This window comes from Sphaerodactylus townsendi, linkage group LG02 (genome assembly GCF_021028975.2).
Source record: "Sphaerodactylus townsendi isolate TG3544 linkage group LG02, MPM_Stown_v2.3, whole genome shotgun sequence".
In the NCBI taxonomy this organism is placed as follows: Eukaryota; Metazoa; Chordata; class Lepidosauria; order Squamata; family Sphaerodactylidae; genus Sphaerodactylus; species Sphaerodactylus townsendi.
The window spans coordinates 48,473,863-48,491,022 of record NC_059426.1 but is presented as its reverse complement, the minus strand read 5'-3'; the positions used below and the strand labels follow the sequence as shown (position 1 = coordinate 48,491,022).

At 39.7% G+C, this 17,160-nt stretch overlaps 1 protein-coding gene across 1 annotated transcript in view; it reads right to left on the bottom strand.

Moving 5' to 3' along the window:
• LRP1B (LDL receptor related protein 1B) overlaps positions 1 to 17,160 on the bottom strand; it is a 353,740-nt gene that overhangs the window by 107,962 nt on the left and 228,618 nt on the right. Inside the window, exons 48-54 of the mRNA XM_048484494.1 lie at positions 15,663 to 15,803; positions 12,188 to 12,375; positions 9,716 to 9,899; positions 7,388 to 7,473; positions 6,473 to 6,595; positions 3,834 to 4,015; positions 2,022 to 2,221 (exon numbers count right to left, since the gene is read on the bottom strand). Coding sequence (XP_048340451.1) covers positions 2,022 to 2,221; positions 3,834 to 4,015; positions 6,473 to 6,595; positions 7,388 to 7,473; positions 9,716 to 9,899; positions 12,188 to 12,375; positions 15,663 to 15,803 — 1,104 coding nt within the window. The remainder of the gene's footprint in view (positions 1 to 2,021; positions 2,222 to 3,833; positions 4,016 to 6,472; positions 6,596 to 7,387; positions 7,474 to 9,715; positions 9,900 to 12,187; positions 12,376 to 15,662; positions 15,804 to 17,160) is intronic.

The window sequence follows — 17,160 nt, the reverse complement described above, 5'->3', positions numbered from 1 at the left end:
GCCGTCGGGCGGAAGCGGCCTTAGCTACCGTTGCGGGTTAAAAAGATGCTAAAAAAAGCGAAAGGATTTTCTAAGAAGGATTTTCAAGTTTAGAATAGGGGCAATTATGAGGATATTTTAAAGTATGGAATACAGGAACCAACTGGAATTTGGCCTAACATGCAACACTGACTGATTGCTAGGAACCTTCCTGAAAGGCTATATAATACAGGAGATAACTGGAAGAAGATCTACACAAAGAAGAACAGAAAAGGACTACAAGCCATGGGCTTCAGAGACTGGAATGAGTGAGAAGTTACACACAAAGACCATTTCCCCTTCAGAGAAAAGACAGCGGGAGGAGTACAGGTATATAGCCCAACTTCCTGAGAGAACAGGTAGAATTCCTCAGCTGGATCAAAAAGAAGACTATGGCCCCTTCTGCACATGCAGAATAATGCACTTTCAATCCTCTTTCACAATTGTTTGCAAGTGGATTTTGCTATTTCCGCACAGTTGCAAATTGCATTGAAAGTGGATTGAAAATGCATTATTCTGCCTATGCGGAAGGAGCCTATGAGGCAGTTTAATTGACTCCAAGCATCCCAAGGGTGAAAGGTCTTCTAAGTGAAGTTGCAAGCCTATCAATCCATCTCTCTCCATATGTCTGTAAGAAAATTAAGTAATGGCTGAAGGGCAGGAGTAGCAAGATTTGGCTATCAATTTCAACAGAGACAGTAATCTCATCATAGTAAATGTCTTAATAGACAGGCAGAGGGTTAGTTACACATTTGATCTGCAACTTTTACCAAATAAATATCTTCCCCATTATCTTACATCCATCTATATTGTGTATGGATAACCTGGTAGTAGTAGTAGTAGTAGTAGTCATCATCGTCGTCGTTGTAATTTTAAAAATTGAACTGCAGAGTCTATGGCACAAACCAGCAGAAGTGATCCCAGTAGTGATCGGCGCACTGAGTGCTGTCCCAGTTCCAAAAACAGCGTTTCCTTGCCAGTTGGGGGGCAGAAAACAAGGTGCTGCCTCATTGCAGAGGCAGCAGCTGTGTGAAGCGTGCCCCTGGAATGGTGTTTTTACCATTCCAGGGGCTCTGTTTTTGGCCCTTGTGGAGTGGGCCCTGGCCAAGTTGTGTGGAGGCTGTCTCTGGACCCAGGTGAGTAGCATTATGTCATGTTATAACTGCCCCTAGATGATTTGCACACACTGCATAGTAGCAAGTAGTCTGGTTCTTGCTGCTTGGCCTAGCCCCTGTGAGACCTACCATAAGGGCAAGAGAGAAGAAAGCATGGAGGACACGATAACCTTTTCCTAACAGAAACCCTAGTTTGAACACTGTGGTTGTATAGCTACCTTCAGTGAGATTGCCTTTTTTTAAAGTAGAGGCACAGCTTCTACTATTTGGGAGTGTGTTTATCGATCACAACCTTTTTGTTTGTTTAGATTTAAGAGTTTCTGCAAATATGAGGATTTTCTCAAGTTTTACAGAAAGATCTGTCTCGTCTTTTCATGAATTCAGTCTATAGATTTAAGTATCCACAGAAGGGTCATGTTAGGAATTAGATATACAGACTGTGTAGTGAATCTTTGCGTTGATTTCTTAATTGATTAATATGAACAAAATGTTATACGTTTAACATTCTTCCTGTGCTATACAGTAATGAATTTTATTTGTTGTTTGCTTCATATATTTCTTATATATACTCAGAGGTGCGGGGAGGGTGATGCACTGGGTGCGCGCCCCTGTGGGGGTGTGGTGAGGGCGTGGTGGGGCATTCCGGGGTTGGATGGGGCATTCTGAGGTGGGGCGGGAGGATGCACCAGTGCACTGGGCACTTCCCCCCTTGCTACGCCTCTGTATATACTACTAAGAACCTGTTACAAAGTCAGCGAGGTTCTGTCTTTTATTCTATACCTTTTTTGCTCCACATTTGTGAAAAATATAATTCATAGGAAATACCTTTTTTTACAAAGAGCATACAAAAGTTAGGTAAAGACCAGAATACTTTGGCAAATGACTAACCTTTATTTCTACGAGAACCATCCATGTTAGCAAATTCAATATGGCTTTCATCAGCCCAGTACAGTCTTCTATTCACATAATCTATTGTAAGAGCCATTGGTCTAGATATCTGTGTTTCAATCACAACTGTCTGGTTAGAACCATCCATTCCAACTTGGCCAATATGAGGATTCTCACAGCAATCAATCCAGTATAAATATCTAGGAAACAAAATTTTTAAATATTTTGTTTAATGATACAGAAGTCATAGTAACACTATAGTCAAAGTAACAGTATATGTTTATCCCGGAATTATTAAATTTTTATTTATCAAATAAAATGGTTAGGATCAGGATCATGCTAGTAAATTAAATAGATGATTGCCATGTGGGGGCGAACTCACTTTCCCCACTCATAAGTCATAAATTGATATGGTGTGTCAGAGAACAACAATTATTTTCTTTTCAAGTAATGCCAATGTGGGGGGAGCCCTCCTGTTACAATGGTATATAAGAAATATTAGTGAATCAAGTACTACACTGCCATTCCTTGAAGAAATTATTTTAAAGCAGCAAGATATAAAATATGGTGTTTTATGCACTCTGACTCCACCATTCAAAAGCAAATTTGAAAATAACACCGAATGTATAAAAATTACTCTAGCCTCTGCCTTTAGGAAGTGCCTTGGAATGACAAAAAAACCCCAACTACATATTCAGGTATTCAGGAGGTGCCTCTGAACTCAACAGGGGTTCCTCACAGCCAACCAGCTTTTTTAAAAAATAAAGGAGAACCCAGTTGGGCTCAGAACACCACCAAAAGGTAAGGAAGGGCTCCTGTCCCCTCACCCAAGCCATTGTCTTATTGCAGAAACAGGGTGAGGGAAACTTACTTTCCCATTTGTGCTTCTCCACCTTGAGTATTCTGTGCATGTGGAATAGAAAATAATTTCCTCCTAGCACTGATTTAGAGTGGGCAAACAGCTTGTGGGGGGGGGGAGTCAGGGGCCTTCCCCACCACCCAATGGCAGTGTTCTGATTCTGGTCAAGCTATCTTATTTTTTGAAGTCATTCCCCTGAGCTGCTTTGGGGAACCTGGGTTGGGTCCAGGAAATTCAGACCCAATTTGTTAAAAATACAAACAGATAGTTTGGTGTACAGAAAATCCTAGCAAGTTGATCTACACAACAAACCTTTTTTCCAGGTTTTCTTCATTTAACTCATTAAACAGTTGTGCCAATATATGCTAGAAAATACAAATCTGGATCATTTAAATGACTTGATATTTTGCATCGAATTTGTGCTATGTGAGTATGTATACATATGTGTATATATTCCTTTATGGATGAAAAGAATTAGAAGTTTCCTTTAGGAATTTTAAAACAAAATTAATAGTAGTTTAGTAGAAAATTTAAGAGGCATATTTAACAAAATGCATGTGCAGAACATATGTTGTGAAACTGCCCTTATGATCTCATAAACATAAACAATCACACTATTGTTTCACGACAAGTTTATCTCAATTTAGAGGTATTATAAGCACTTAGAGACAAATTACCACTAGAATTACTCTTTTTGGGATGATATACATACAGGGCATCTGGAAAAATTCTGAACTGTTCATTTGGTCATTTTTATATATTAGACGATCAAAACTTTGATCGTCTGTTACATTATTTACATAAATGAACCCAAAACATTGTCCAACATAACTTTTGATGAGGAAGATATATACACATGCACACACACACACATACAGAGAGAAAGAGAGAAGCTATAATTAAACTAACTAAACATGAACATTTCACTACTGATTTACACTGTAACTCCATACCCAACTTGAGGATCTAAAGAGAGATCTCTAGGGAACTTCACCCTTTTGCTCACAAGAACTGTAGGGTACAAGCCATTAAGTTTTGATACTTCAATAATCCTTTTTTCTGCATCAGACCAATAGAGATTCTTTCCAACCCAGTCAACTGCTAGTGCATTAGGAACAGCTGTGTTATGAACTACCTAGAGAAATTAAAACAGTATAAGTAACAAATACTCAAAACAATCAAGAAAAAATCCTTGTTCTATAAAAATGCTTAACCAAAAAGCATCGTTAAATTTGTGAGTATGTGTATAGAGAAAGATTGATAAAGATGTTATTTAAAATCGTAGTAAGCAGTTATACTCTTCTTAGTCCTTTGAAGCTGATAGACTTAGAAGTGTGTAACTCTTTAAACTGCTAGTTTAACAAACAAACCTGCAGCTGTAAAGTTTGAAGGTAAAAGTATATATTTCTTGTGAATTATACAACCGGGACCCAAAAGTAGAATGATACCAGGTTATAAAAATTGTAACATGGCACTAAGGTAACTTCTTTATTTTTCCCTAAGGGTAACAGGTAGTTAGAAATTTTAGTTTTGATAAGAACATGATTTAAATATGTTTCCTATGTAGAAAAAGAAGTGTTTTTCAAAAAATATATATTCAAAACCTGGCCCACATAATCTTGCTAAAGTGTACTACAGACTAATCAGAGACCTGATGCACACAGAGTATTCATCTTCACATGTATGGGACAGAACTCCATAGCTACAATGGTGAATTTGGCATAGCAGAAATAAAATGTCTTTAGAACATTCTAAAAACTGTTTGGGGGAAGAAGTTCACACAGTTCTCTTCCCCAAAATGTTCTATTTTCCTCATTCCAGTTTTTTTTTAAAAAATAGATAACTAGCAATCTTTCCCCCCAACCTGAGTTGGTGACATTTCCTGCCTGGTGAAGAAACACAAGCAGGCAGGAAACATTTTATTTCTCCCACCAAAATCTCTTCCTTTCATTTTTGCCTCTTGTGCCCACCATTTTGTGTGCTGCAGCAGAGATTCTCTGAAGGTTCTTCATGGAGGTTTCCTCTGCTTGCAGCTCATCTATGTGCAATTTCCATATAAAAAGTAGATGAATAAATTTTGCTTTGCCTAGCAATCCTGAACACTTTCCCCCTTTTTTTGTTTTGAGGGGGATGTCTGCACGGCCATGCTCGCGTAGATGCTGTGGAAGTGTAAATGATGCCCGGGATGCAATCCCCGGGACCCGTTCACACGCAGACGGTCCAGGTAGAGAGGCGAGGAAGACCAGGCGCCAGCCTGGGCGATGGAGAGCTGCAAAAGCCGTCCCCTGAACGGCTTACCATCCCTCCACCCTTCCGGCGCATTGCCCAGGCCAGGGGACACGCTCCCCTGCCCTGTGTGACAGCTCTGGAGTCACAGGGCAGGGGGGGGGGCGAGTCTCCTGACCTGAGCAATCTTGCGCTTCAGGGCGAATGGTAAACGTCAGGAAAAGCGCCTGGGAAATGGTGCCTTCCAGTTGCTGCCGTTCGCACAGAAGCAGTTGGAAGCCAATGTTTCCGAAAAACCTCACCACTCGGGGGTTGCGAGGCCGCCGCCGCCGCAATGCAGGAGCAGCAGTCATGCGAACCCCTCCCCAGGGATGCTGTTTTTAGCGTCCCTGGGACGCTGTACTCCGCCCGTGCAGAAACAGCTAAAGTGTCTGTTGTTGAGTGAAACATAGTATAAATGTGAAGGATATAAAATGTGATATTGTAGTCCACATTAACAAATTCATATAAAGTATGCTGGTTGCTGCATTACATCTTTTCTGATCAACCTAACAAAACAGAAACTATTCTTTCATTAAGCCAACAAACTTTTTCTGAGTAGTAGCCCAATTCTTGAAGATTTGCACCAGTGAAATTCAGATTGTAACCACGGCCTATTCTGCACAAGCTGGGGAGGCAGGCTCACACCACGGTAGTCTACTCCAGTGGAGCCCCAAGACCGTTCGCACACTCACGTATGAGCAGCCTCATGGCTGCCGGGGGCCGCAGATGTGTCTTCGCATGGAGGTTCACCCATGGTTCCCTTCCCTGCCACCTCCCGTCTCATCCCTGTTATGCTTTGCAGGCAAGCAGGGTTGACCCTGGGGCATGGGATGGCCCCTTTTCCCCTGGTGGCTCTACGTATGGGAGCTGGGGAGGGGGTTGTACGAGAATTGCTCAATGAACGATTCGTCTGTTTAAAATGGCTGAGAGCTGTGGCCAAGTGCTTCGCAGTAAAACAAAAATCACTCAATGAACATATAACCCGCTCTGAGGCCGATGGCGCGAGTTAAGGGCGGTTTAGAGTCGTATTCAGGAAGTGTGTGAAGTTCCCGTCCAAAACGGTGTTTATACCATCCCAAAACCAACTTTATTGATCAGTGCGGAGTGGGCCCATGTTGGCATTTTTATCCAACAGGATTTTACAACCTCACATTTAACATGAGAACTTGTTTAAAAAGGCTATTTTGCTTTTTAAAATCTTCTTTTACATTTATAACAATTCCAGCTGGTTTATACAGTGCAAATGTGCACACAAGCTGCTTGTTATACAACACTACAATCTAAATAATATTGTTCTATAATTCCATGATTACTTCCCAATCACCTTGACATCACTTCCATTCAAATTCATTCTATTTATTCTACTGCCATTAGGTCTGCTGGAATCAATCCAATAGATGAATTCTTCTCTGTAATCAAAGTCTACTGCAATCACATTGTTCAGACCCTATAAAGAAAAAACAATTAACCTCTTTTTTTTCTAGAAACAATTTAATACAAATGAATATGACAACTTGTATTACACACTATTCAAGTACTAATCAAAATAAAAAGTACATTATACTATCTCTTGTACATTTTCAAATCTGATTTATACCATATACATTGCATTAAAATGAAGCTGCAAGATTGTGTGGCGTTAAAAGTAATTTAAATTGGAAGCTCAAAACAACTTAAAAAGGAAATTATTTTCTTTTCACTTCAGATATGACATGCAACATTAACTTAGTTCAACTGTGATTTGGAGTCACATTCTCCTGAATGTTTGTTACACATCAATGAACTGTTACATTACAATTCATTTAACCCCAAGCATGTTATGAAAAAGTTCTTATTGGGCTAGTTTTGACTGGTGTAGGTACACAAACATTTTTGCTATACAAACCTATTCAGGAAAATTTACAGCCAATTTAGACATCTAGCAATAGTAACCAACAATTTTCTTAGGAGTGTAATATTTTAGATGGTAGGAAGGGATGATATACTTTGAGTGCTCTAACATCAAAAACTCCACATGCATGGGCTACATTCAAGATGGACATGTGTCATTACCAGAATATATGCAGTAAAAAAACATTATGCCAAGATTCTTTTTTTAAAAAATGATTACTTTGTTTCTTCACTGTATATCCATCCAAAAGTATCTCAATGACAGTTCATACAAATCAGAAGTAGGCCCTGATGCTTTTTTAATGGTAGGATGTATAAAGGTTTAATTTAATTGTGATCTGAATTATACCTGTTTCAGTGAAGTGTAGTTGGATCCATCAATACTGATTTTTCTTATTTCATGATGATCTGCCAGAATTAAGAAAGGCTCTTCATCTAAACACAAGAAAAGAAAAAAAAATCCTAACCATGCTTTTAAGTTAATATATGGAATTTGACAAAAGAAAGACCAGAAACACAAATGGTTGAAAATAAAATGCTACATGCTGTGAACACTGTTATAGATTAAGGGAACATTAAAAGCATAATATTTCAAAAAAGATCAATGATGCATCATAAACTGAACAAGAGATTCAATTAGCATCTATTTTAAAGTACTTTAATTTAGACTTTGTAATCCAGGAAATGTATTAGCACTCACAATAATTTCAATTCCAAGATGAATTTAAGAATAGTTACTCAGCATGGCTTTTAAGGAACAAATAGGTAATAAGTAATGTTTGACATTTGCAAAGGCAGCATTTCTAATTCTGTCAAAGAGTTCAAATTAATGAATACTACCGTTTTATGGTACTAGTGAGTTAAGTAGTTCTGGAAAAAATATTTAATGTTAATAATTCTATAAAACATCTCCCATACCTGTGGAGTAAACTTCCTGTTATTGAACATATGTATAATATCCTGATCATAATTTGCAGTTACATATACACTGAGCAAAAAGCTTTCCATAACTAATATATGCATTCTCAGTTTGACTGCAATGATCTTCATGAATGGCGTTAGTAAATATTTGATTTAGCACTAGTTCTACCCTTGTTTCTCTAGCCACCTCCACAGGTTCAACCAAGGAAAATTTCTGCCGTGTTTCACCACTAAGACTAGATGCAAAATGCCCAAATCTTTTGAAGTGAAGATCTAATTGTATCATTTGGTTTTTAGAATAGTTGTGGGTTTTTTTGACACTTATTAAATGTTATTATGTTTTTAGGGTTTTTTTCACCATAGTATTGCTGTGGCAACATGTGACAGCCTATGCTCACATCCATGTCCATCTACCTGCCCTGCCTCAGGGATCTGCTCAGGAGGCTGGCTTGGCTAGCTTGTGTGGGAATGGCATTGGGCCTAGGGCTCAGAATATGCTTGAACTGCACATTCCCATATTGGGTCTCAGTGTCATCTGAGCTTGCTGGACCTATTTTCAGGTGATGGAGCCCAGGGATCTGCATGATTGAGGGAATCACCATCTGATGATGTCCAATTCCTGTATCATCCTAGGTGTCTTGGGAATGTTTGCAGTTGGTGCATTGGGATGGCATACAGCAAGTATTCAGATTCACTGATGACCTGGAATACTCTCACAGGAAGCAAGAGTCTGAAACTCAGAAAGTGCTGCTGATGCTTCCCCTTGTTGGGAGAATTCCTTCACGTGTGAATGCTGGAATGCTCGGTGTTCCTGTGGCATGGGTATGTCCACATCATCTTGAGGGGGGAAGGAACCTGTCAATGACATAGGTTGGGAGGTCCCTGGCAAATCCTTTTCCCAGGAGAGTGCTCCCCATGCCAACTCAGCTTCTTTCTGGGCTCACTGATCACCATACAATTGGGCAGGTTCCTCTCTGGGAGTGGGTAGCTATATTGGAGGTGCCTCTGCCTGGGGTAGCTATATTGAGGGATCCTCTAGGTCAGTGGTGGCAAACCTTTGGTGTTATGGACTACAATTCCCATCAGCCCCTGCCAGCATGGCCAATTGGCCATGCTGGCAGGGGCTGATGGGAATTGTAGTTCATAATATCTGGAGTGCCAAAGGTTCGCCACCACAGCTCTAGGTGCTTCTGCCTGGTGTATTGTTGTCCCTTGGGTTTTGGATTATTCCCAGGCCTTCTCTTCATCCCTTTCAAGAATATCTCCAGTAAAATGCATATGTATAGCACAATCCTTGCATTAGGAAAATATATCACTAGTAATGTGTGAAACACCTTTAAGAACTTTGTAGTTTGCCCATCTTACATTTCTTCAGACGAATCTCCCAAAAAATAAGCTACCAGCCTATCACAAAATTATCCCACATTTCCTCTTAGGAGTTCGTACTGCCATACATATTTCCTCTCTTTCAGTTTTATTGTCGCAATAATTTTGTGAGATCTTTTAGATTGACAGTATATATATGGCTCAGGGTCAACCAATGAACTTCATGGAAGAATGGGGACTGAACCATTGATACAATCGTTTTGCACAATGACTTTATTACAGCAGTTATGTTTGAGTCTTTAAGTTCTAAACTATGTTAATTAAAATTACATTACTTTTGAAGGGTCTGATCACAATGCAGTTTAATTATTTTTTAATAATTAGCTTATAATGTGTCTTAATATTTCTTTGGAAAACTAAACAGCGATACCTGAGAGAGATTTGCATCTGTTTTGATTACTGGATTGTACTTCATAACCATCTGCACACAAACATTTGTAGGTTCCATATGTATTGATGCACTGCTGGCTGCATGGAAATCCAGAGAAGCATTCATCAATGTCTACACATGTTTTGCCATCATCCTTCATATGAAAGCCAGGCCAACATTTACACTAGGAAATAAAAACCAAATTGACATTAAGTACATTTAAGGCTATTTATTTCTCTCCCACAATCATCCGTTGTGGCGTATCTACCTAGGGATAAGGGGTACCCCTTGTCCCCGGGCGCCACTCTTCTGGTCATGTGGGGGGCGCAAAATTGGCCCCCCATGTGACCAGGAAGTCCTGCTGCCTCGTTCTTTTCGCGTGCCTCAACCTATCCGTGTCAGTCGAGCCACGCAAAAACAATGCACCCTCAACCCCCCCTGGATGCCCCCCTCCCTCCCTTCCTCCTCTCCCCAGTCAGAAGAGACTGCAGGCTGCTGGGTGGGAGCCCAGCCGGCAAGGGGAGGGGAGGTGGGCACCCTAGACCTTGCCCATGTCCATGATGACATGGGCGGGGTCAAGGTCAGTGGGGGTGGAGCCTGGGGGCATCAGGGGGCAGAGCCTGGGGGGCATCCTGGAGACAATTTGTCTCCAGGCACCATTTACCCATGGTGCGCCTCTGATCATCTGTGCTATAGTTTTCTTCAGAAAGCTTATAAAAACCAAGACACCAAAGTAACATTGTATCCAAACTTCTAATGAAAGAACACTATAAAAAGAAAATCTCACAGCAACTTGGATGTTCCACGCTGAGCCTTTGTTGGCTACCCACAGTGGCAACACTTATTTAGTTCTGCATGGTTGTACTGCAAAGTGAAAAACCCTACTAGCTACTTCTGCTGTTTGTTTTCAAAACCATATCACTTCCTTTGCAAAGGAGACAGTTTTTAATAAACTACTGGCAGCTGGGGGGAAAAATCCCTTATTTGCCTGACACTTATCCTGTTAGCTTTCCTGTTAGCAGAGGTTCTGGAATCTTTTTTAAAGTTTCCATCACACATAAAATTACCTTCAGCATCTGACCTGGAAACTGAGCCCACAACCCTACCCCCAATTTCCAAAGAAGAGAAGACAATGGGACAGTCACGACAAGATGGAGGTAGAATGTGTAGTTCCCTTGAAAATTTGACTATTAAAATAATAGGAATGTATGCTCCTAGGTTGTTACTTCTTTCATCAAGATAGAGCAAGGAGGATGACTCCTCTAGATAACTCATAAACTTAACTCACATTAGTATGTTCAGAGATAGGAAATGTGAAATAACATGTTACAGATAAAGGGAATAAGGAATTTTTGGTTTTTATTAGATGTGAGATTTCCAGATTTGAAGACAGTGACCAAGATGATTAAGTTGGATCATCTTTCCTATGAAGTAAGGTTAAAGAGTCTCGTATACCAGTTTAATTAGGAAAATATGACTTAAATAGGATGTAATAGAAGTTTATAAAATTATGCATGAGGTACAGAAAGTGATTAGAGAATAAAAATTCTCCCTCTGCCATAATGATAGGATTTGGGATAATGGACAGTAGATTCAGGATAGACAAAAGGAAGTGCTTCTTTATTCAATGAACAGTTATATTGAGGAATTTACTGCCAGTAGACATAGTGATGGCCACTAGCATATGTGGCTTTAAAATTGGGATAGAGAGGTTCATAAAAGATAGCTCCATCAATGTGTACCAGCTTTAGTGACTAAAGGCAATGAATCTCTGAATACCAGTGATAAGAGGTGACATCATAGGAAGGTTTTAGCTTACATGCCTTGTTTATTGACCCTCCAGGGCAACTGATCTACTGCTGTGTTTAACGGGATGCTGGATCAGATTCACCACTGCTCTGATCCAGTTGGAATCTTCTTCTACCCACCCCCTGCCACCCCAGTTAGTGGCTACTGCCACATCACTTCTCAAAGGACAGATTACTGTACTATATTCCATAAAAAGGAAATTAGTTCTGTCCCTTTTAAACCCTTGCCAAATTAAAGAATCAAAAAAGTTCTAGCTGAATGTTCATCCATAGAATGAATACTGAAACAATGAGGAAAATGACACATGGAAAACACATAAACACCAAAAGTATACAGAAACAGAATACCTTTGGAGATATATAGGTTTCACAGTTCATACTATAAAAATATACACAAGAGCTTATACGGTCCTAAATTCCTATGCCTTTTGTATTGTTGTCAGAGTAGATAGGTGTCCTTAAGGACTAACATGAAAAGCAAAGCATAGCAGAGTTTGATGTCCTCTGAGTTAATGGAACAGAAAAAGATGGAGAAGAATAGACCCTTTTGATTAGGTTATTATTTTTAAAGGAAGTGTCAAATTAGAGTTTGACATAGTTACTGGGTATGTGTAAATCAAACTAGAAAACTCTTTTCGTAATATTACACACCATGACTACCAACCTTGTACCCAACTGGAAGATCCTGGCAATCCTGAGAACAGCCACTGAGTTTCTTACTTAAACATTCATTAATATGACAGTTTCTTTCATCAGATCCATCACCACAATCCTGCTTAGTATCACAAACTTCTTCTTGGGGAATACATTTGCCATTTTTGCACATAAAAAAGGAACTGTTGCATGACTGTTCTAAAAATAAGAAAAACCAAAAGGAAAGAGGGTACTTATGTATTGCAAGAAATGTATCAAGAACCATTTAAACTGAAAGCTGCATCTGTATTCATGAATAAGGCACACATTAGATAAACTGTGGCCTAATTCCCACTGAAAATTTAATCTAGATACAAACAAGTTTCAAAAGAATCGGCACCATTTCATCCAGGTTCCAACATCCTCACTGCAGCATGTTTCTAGTGAAGACGTCTAGGCCTGCCCCTTTTAGGGGGGGGGGGTGCCTGCTGTCAGGGGTGCAATTGTTAAGCTAGCAGCACCAAAATTTCAGAGTATCTCTAGGAGACCCTCATGATGATACCACCACTTAGGTTTGGTGAAGTTTGGTTCCACCGGTGGCCAAAGTTATGGACCCCTCAAATGTAGCCCTCATCTCCTATTGGCTCCCCATTGGAAACAATGGGGGGGATAGGGTTTTACCTCCTTTGGGGAGTCCATAGCTTTGAACCTTTCTAGATCACCAAGCTTTCTGAAAACCTGGATGGTATCAGTAGGAGACTCTCATGAAGATACAGGTTTGGTGAAGTTTGGTTCATGGTGGCCAAAGTTATGGACCCTCAAATGTGTAGCCCCCATCTCCTATTAGCTCCCATTGGAGTGTTTTTTTCAAAAAGGTGCATATACAAGCAGGTCCAGAAAAATCCCGTGATGGGTGTGTGTGTGTGCCAGAAACAGGGCTGATCTGTGTTCTGCAGTTTGGCAGTGGGGGGGATCGTGAGGAAACCTAAGTATCTCGGGTGACTATCCCAGGATTAATTGCCAGTGGGAAATCGCCCGATCACAGGCCTTTCATACTCTGTTGACAGATGATACACACATACACACAATCCAACAACATTAGTGTATATGAATAATTTGACATCGGTTTCAGTGCATTCAGGATGCACCAATCAGATTGCAGGCAATGGAATTCAGTATGTGGGAGGTCAATTCACACTAAGACGATAACTATTTAACATTAGTTTCTATAATCCTTTATATATCAAATGCACACATAGAATTGGATCCAGAACAATATTTCCACTTGTACTGGAGCTATCAAGCAGCAGAGAAACAAGAGGTCTATGGTTGCCACTTGTGCCAAGTCAAACTTATATATTCCCATTTATGATGCCACTTCCACAAGATCTTGTCAAATCAATTCCTGAACAATTTAATATATAGGGAGGAAAGTGCCAGATGTTGCATGCGGAAGTGCACTAAGTCCATGATTCTACATGTGCATCACTGGATCCAAGCTACAGTCAATACTTTGTGGCATCCACTTCAGTCTACAAGACACAAATCCTTAGATACATTTTCTTAGCAAAATGTACGTCCACCATATCCCAAGGATTTAAGGTGGACAGCAATATAGTATTTTCCCTCTGATCCCTGTCTACCAAAAATCAATTTGAATTTTTTACATGGGGCTATGCAGCACCCACCTGGCCTGTTCAGCTGTTGCAAATTCCACTCATAGCTAGGGTTTTAAAAACTTCAATTTAAAGAGAATATATCCTGAAAATTAGTTACCGTATATACTCATGTATAAGTCGAATTTTTCAGCACATTTTTAATGCTGAAAAAGCTCCCCTCGACTTATATCCGGGTCATTAAATTTTTTTGTGTGTTTTTACTTTGCCGGCCGGCAGGGGGCGCAGTTTTTATGTTAGTGGCACCAAAATTTCAGTGTATCCTCAGAAGACACTCCTGATGATACCAGCCAAGTTTGGTAAAGTTTGGTTCAGGGGGTCCAAAGTTATGGACCCCCAAAGGAGGTGCCCCCATTCCCCATTTTCAATGGGAGCTATTAGTAGATGGGGCTACCCTTTTGAGGGTTCATAACTTTGGACCCTCTGAACCAAACTTCACCAAACCTGGCTGGTGGTCTCCATCAGGAGAGTCTCTTTATGATACCAGCCAGGTTTGGTGAATTTTGGGTCAGGGGATCCAAAGTTATTGACCCCCAAAGGGGATGCCCCATCCCCATTGCTTTACAATGGAAGCTAATAGTAGAGTTTCCATTTCTGATAATATCCCTCTTTAAAATCTAAGTTGGGTTACATTTGGACTATACAGATGATAGTGATGAGGAATCCAGTTTTGGAGGGATTTTTAACTCTTGTGTTTCCCAGCTTGGGTTGCTGGTTGAGCTAAGGTTTTTGGACTTTTAAAGTTATTGTTGATACCATATTGTTCTTGTTGACCCTCTTTTCCACTTACAGAGCCAGTTTACTGTTTTTCTTTGAAATAAATATTCAAAAACATTTAATCTACTGATGCCTCAATTGATGTAATTTTATTGGCATCTATTTTTATTTTTGAAATTTACCAGCAGCTGCTGCATTTCCCACCCTCGACTTATACGCGAGTCAATAAGTTTTCCCAGTTTTTTGTGGTAAAATTAGGTGCCTCGACTTATATGCGGGTCGACTTATATGCGAGTATATACGGTAGATATACAGCTGCTCACCATTTTGCATTCTTAACTGTCTATAGACTACAAGTACATGTTAGAGAAGAACTACTAATTATATTCAGGCCATAATTTATTTTACGTATTTAGCCCATGTTATAAAATAACTGATGACAGTAGAGTTACTGAGGCACATCCTCACATATTCCTTGGGTAGAATGCCTTTTTCTATGTCTGAGTGCCCTTACACAGCACAGTTAATCAGGAGTCTCTCCTGATCACCTCTTTCTCAACAACATGGAATGGAAGCTGCAGCTGACTTATTTTGACCAATAGCGTTTTCAAGGCAAGAGACAAGCAGTGGTGGTTTTCCATTGCCTATCATTGTATAGCAACTTGACTTCTTTGGTAGTTCCCCATTTAACTATTAACCAGGAGTGACCCTGCTCAGCTTCCAGATGAGATCAGGCTTGCCTGAGCCATCTAGGGAAAGATTCTCAACAATTTAAAAAAAACTCTTTAATTTCCTTAAGATATAGTCATGTTTGGAATTGTTACACTAAAGGATTTCTGAATTCATACCAATAAGTTTTCATGCAGTGAACTGAGGTAGAAAAATTACACCTCAAAATGGGAACACAGAGAAGACATAGGAATAAATTTTTGGTAATCAGGATTAGCTGAGAGCTATTTCTTCTTTTAATATCTTTTCTCATAATCCAAACATTCTTGCTTTGCACGTTCTGTCAGCAGCCTATCAAATATCAAGGGACCATAAAATACTAAGAAAATGAAATGTTATTTCTGACATAAAACCAAAATTAAAAATATATTGAAAAAGTTCAACCTGCACTTTTGCATTTTATGTTAATTGGATGCTCATCAGAATGATCAGGACAATCAAAATCTCCATCACATTGCCACTGGGAATTTAAAAGACATCTTCCATCAGCACAGCGGAACTCTCCAGGATTACAGGGGCGGTAGCCTAGAACAGAATGATCCAAAAATCACACCTCAGAAATTCAGTATGCTTCCACAACAGATATGAAAATCAGTAGCAATGTCTTCATGATTGCCAGACTTATGATTGATAAATGTATGCGCATAATGTAGACTTCTGCTAAAATCCTTTAACTCTCTTCCTCAGACTGAAAAGTCCTTCTGTTGGAGATGACTCTTTATCAGAAGGTAGTCATGAGAATATAAGAACATAAAAAAGAGCCTGCTTGATCAGACCAGAGTCCATCTAGTCCAGCACTCTGCTATTCGCAGTGGCCCATCAGATGCCTTTGGGAGATCACATGCAGGATGTGAAAGCAATGGCCTTTTGCTGCTGCTGCTGCTGCTCCCGAGCACCTGGTCTGCTATGAGCTCCAACCCTGTATCTTAAAATGTGCTGTTTAAAGTAATCCTACTCTCTTATAATGCATGGCCTCAACAATAAAACCCTGAAAAAATGTTATGCCCAAACTTCTGGTATTCAACAGCTGACACAAATTGCATCTCCAGAATCTAACCCGCACTCTTCTGCTAAGTTTGTACCAGTGACACTGCTATGGCCAAGGGGAATGGTGTTAACAGCAATCAATATAAAAGTGCCTGTGCTAGATTCTGTTACTAAGGGTTGTTGTAACTACTTTGACAAGTCAGAGAATACCGCACACGGTTCAGCAATTTATGATCTGCAGCTATTGAAAAAGATTCCTCCCCCAGTCATAGTAGCATTGAATAAAGTAGATTGGCACCAGAATCTTTCTGGAGCTCAGCTTTGGTTTAGGTGCATCATATATGAAGGGATGAATAATATTTTCACAGTACTTTGCAGGACTGTATGAATTGTGTCTAGGTAGCCTAGAATTCTACAGTTGAAATGTGATTTTTTTTCAATGTAGTACGTAAATACATTATAAGAAGCAATAGAAGTTTCTGAACCATTGTTTCTTCTCATTCTTCACAGTTTCAGAGTAGAGTTAATTACAATTATTATTTCATGTATCTTTCCCTCCTAATCAAAAATGAGTAAATCTGAGAGATAACGATCTGAGTCAAGGCCACTCAGTCAATGTCATGGGTGAATTATTATTTCATTCTGAGATCCCAAGTCCCCTAGTACAAAATCATCTGCATTATAAAAGTTGTCCCCAACCCATCACTTCTTGTACTTTAACTATACCTTTTAAATTTTACCATCAACTGTACATTTGTAAAATATTATGATATGGTCCACTGAAAATAGATAATCTGTACTCCTGTAAAATTTAAGCATTTTTCGCAAAGAGACTGTCTCTCTTCAGTGTTAGACACAATTTTCAAAGAGATGTATAAATAACATAATTGGGGAG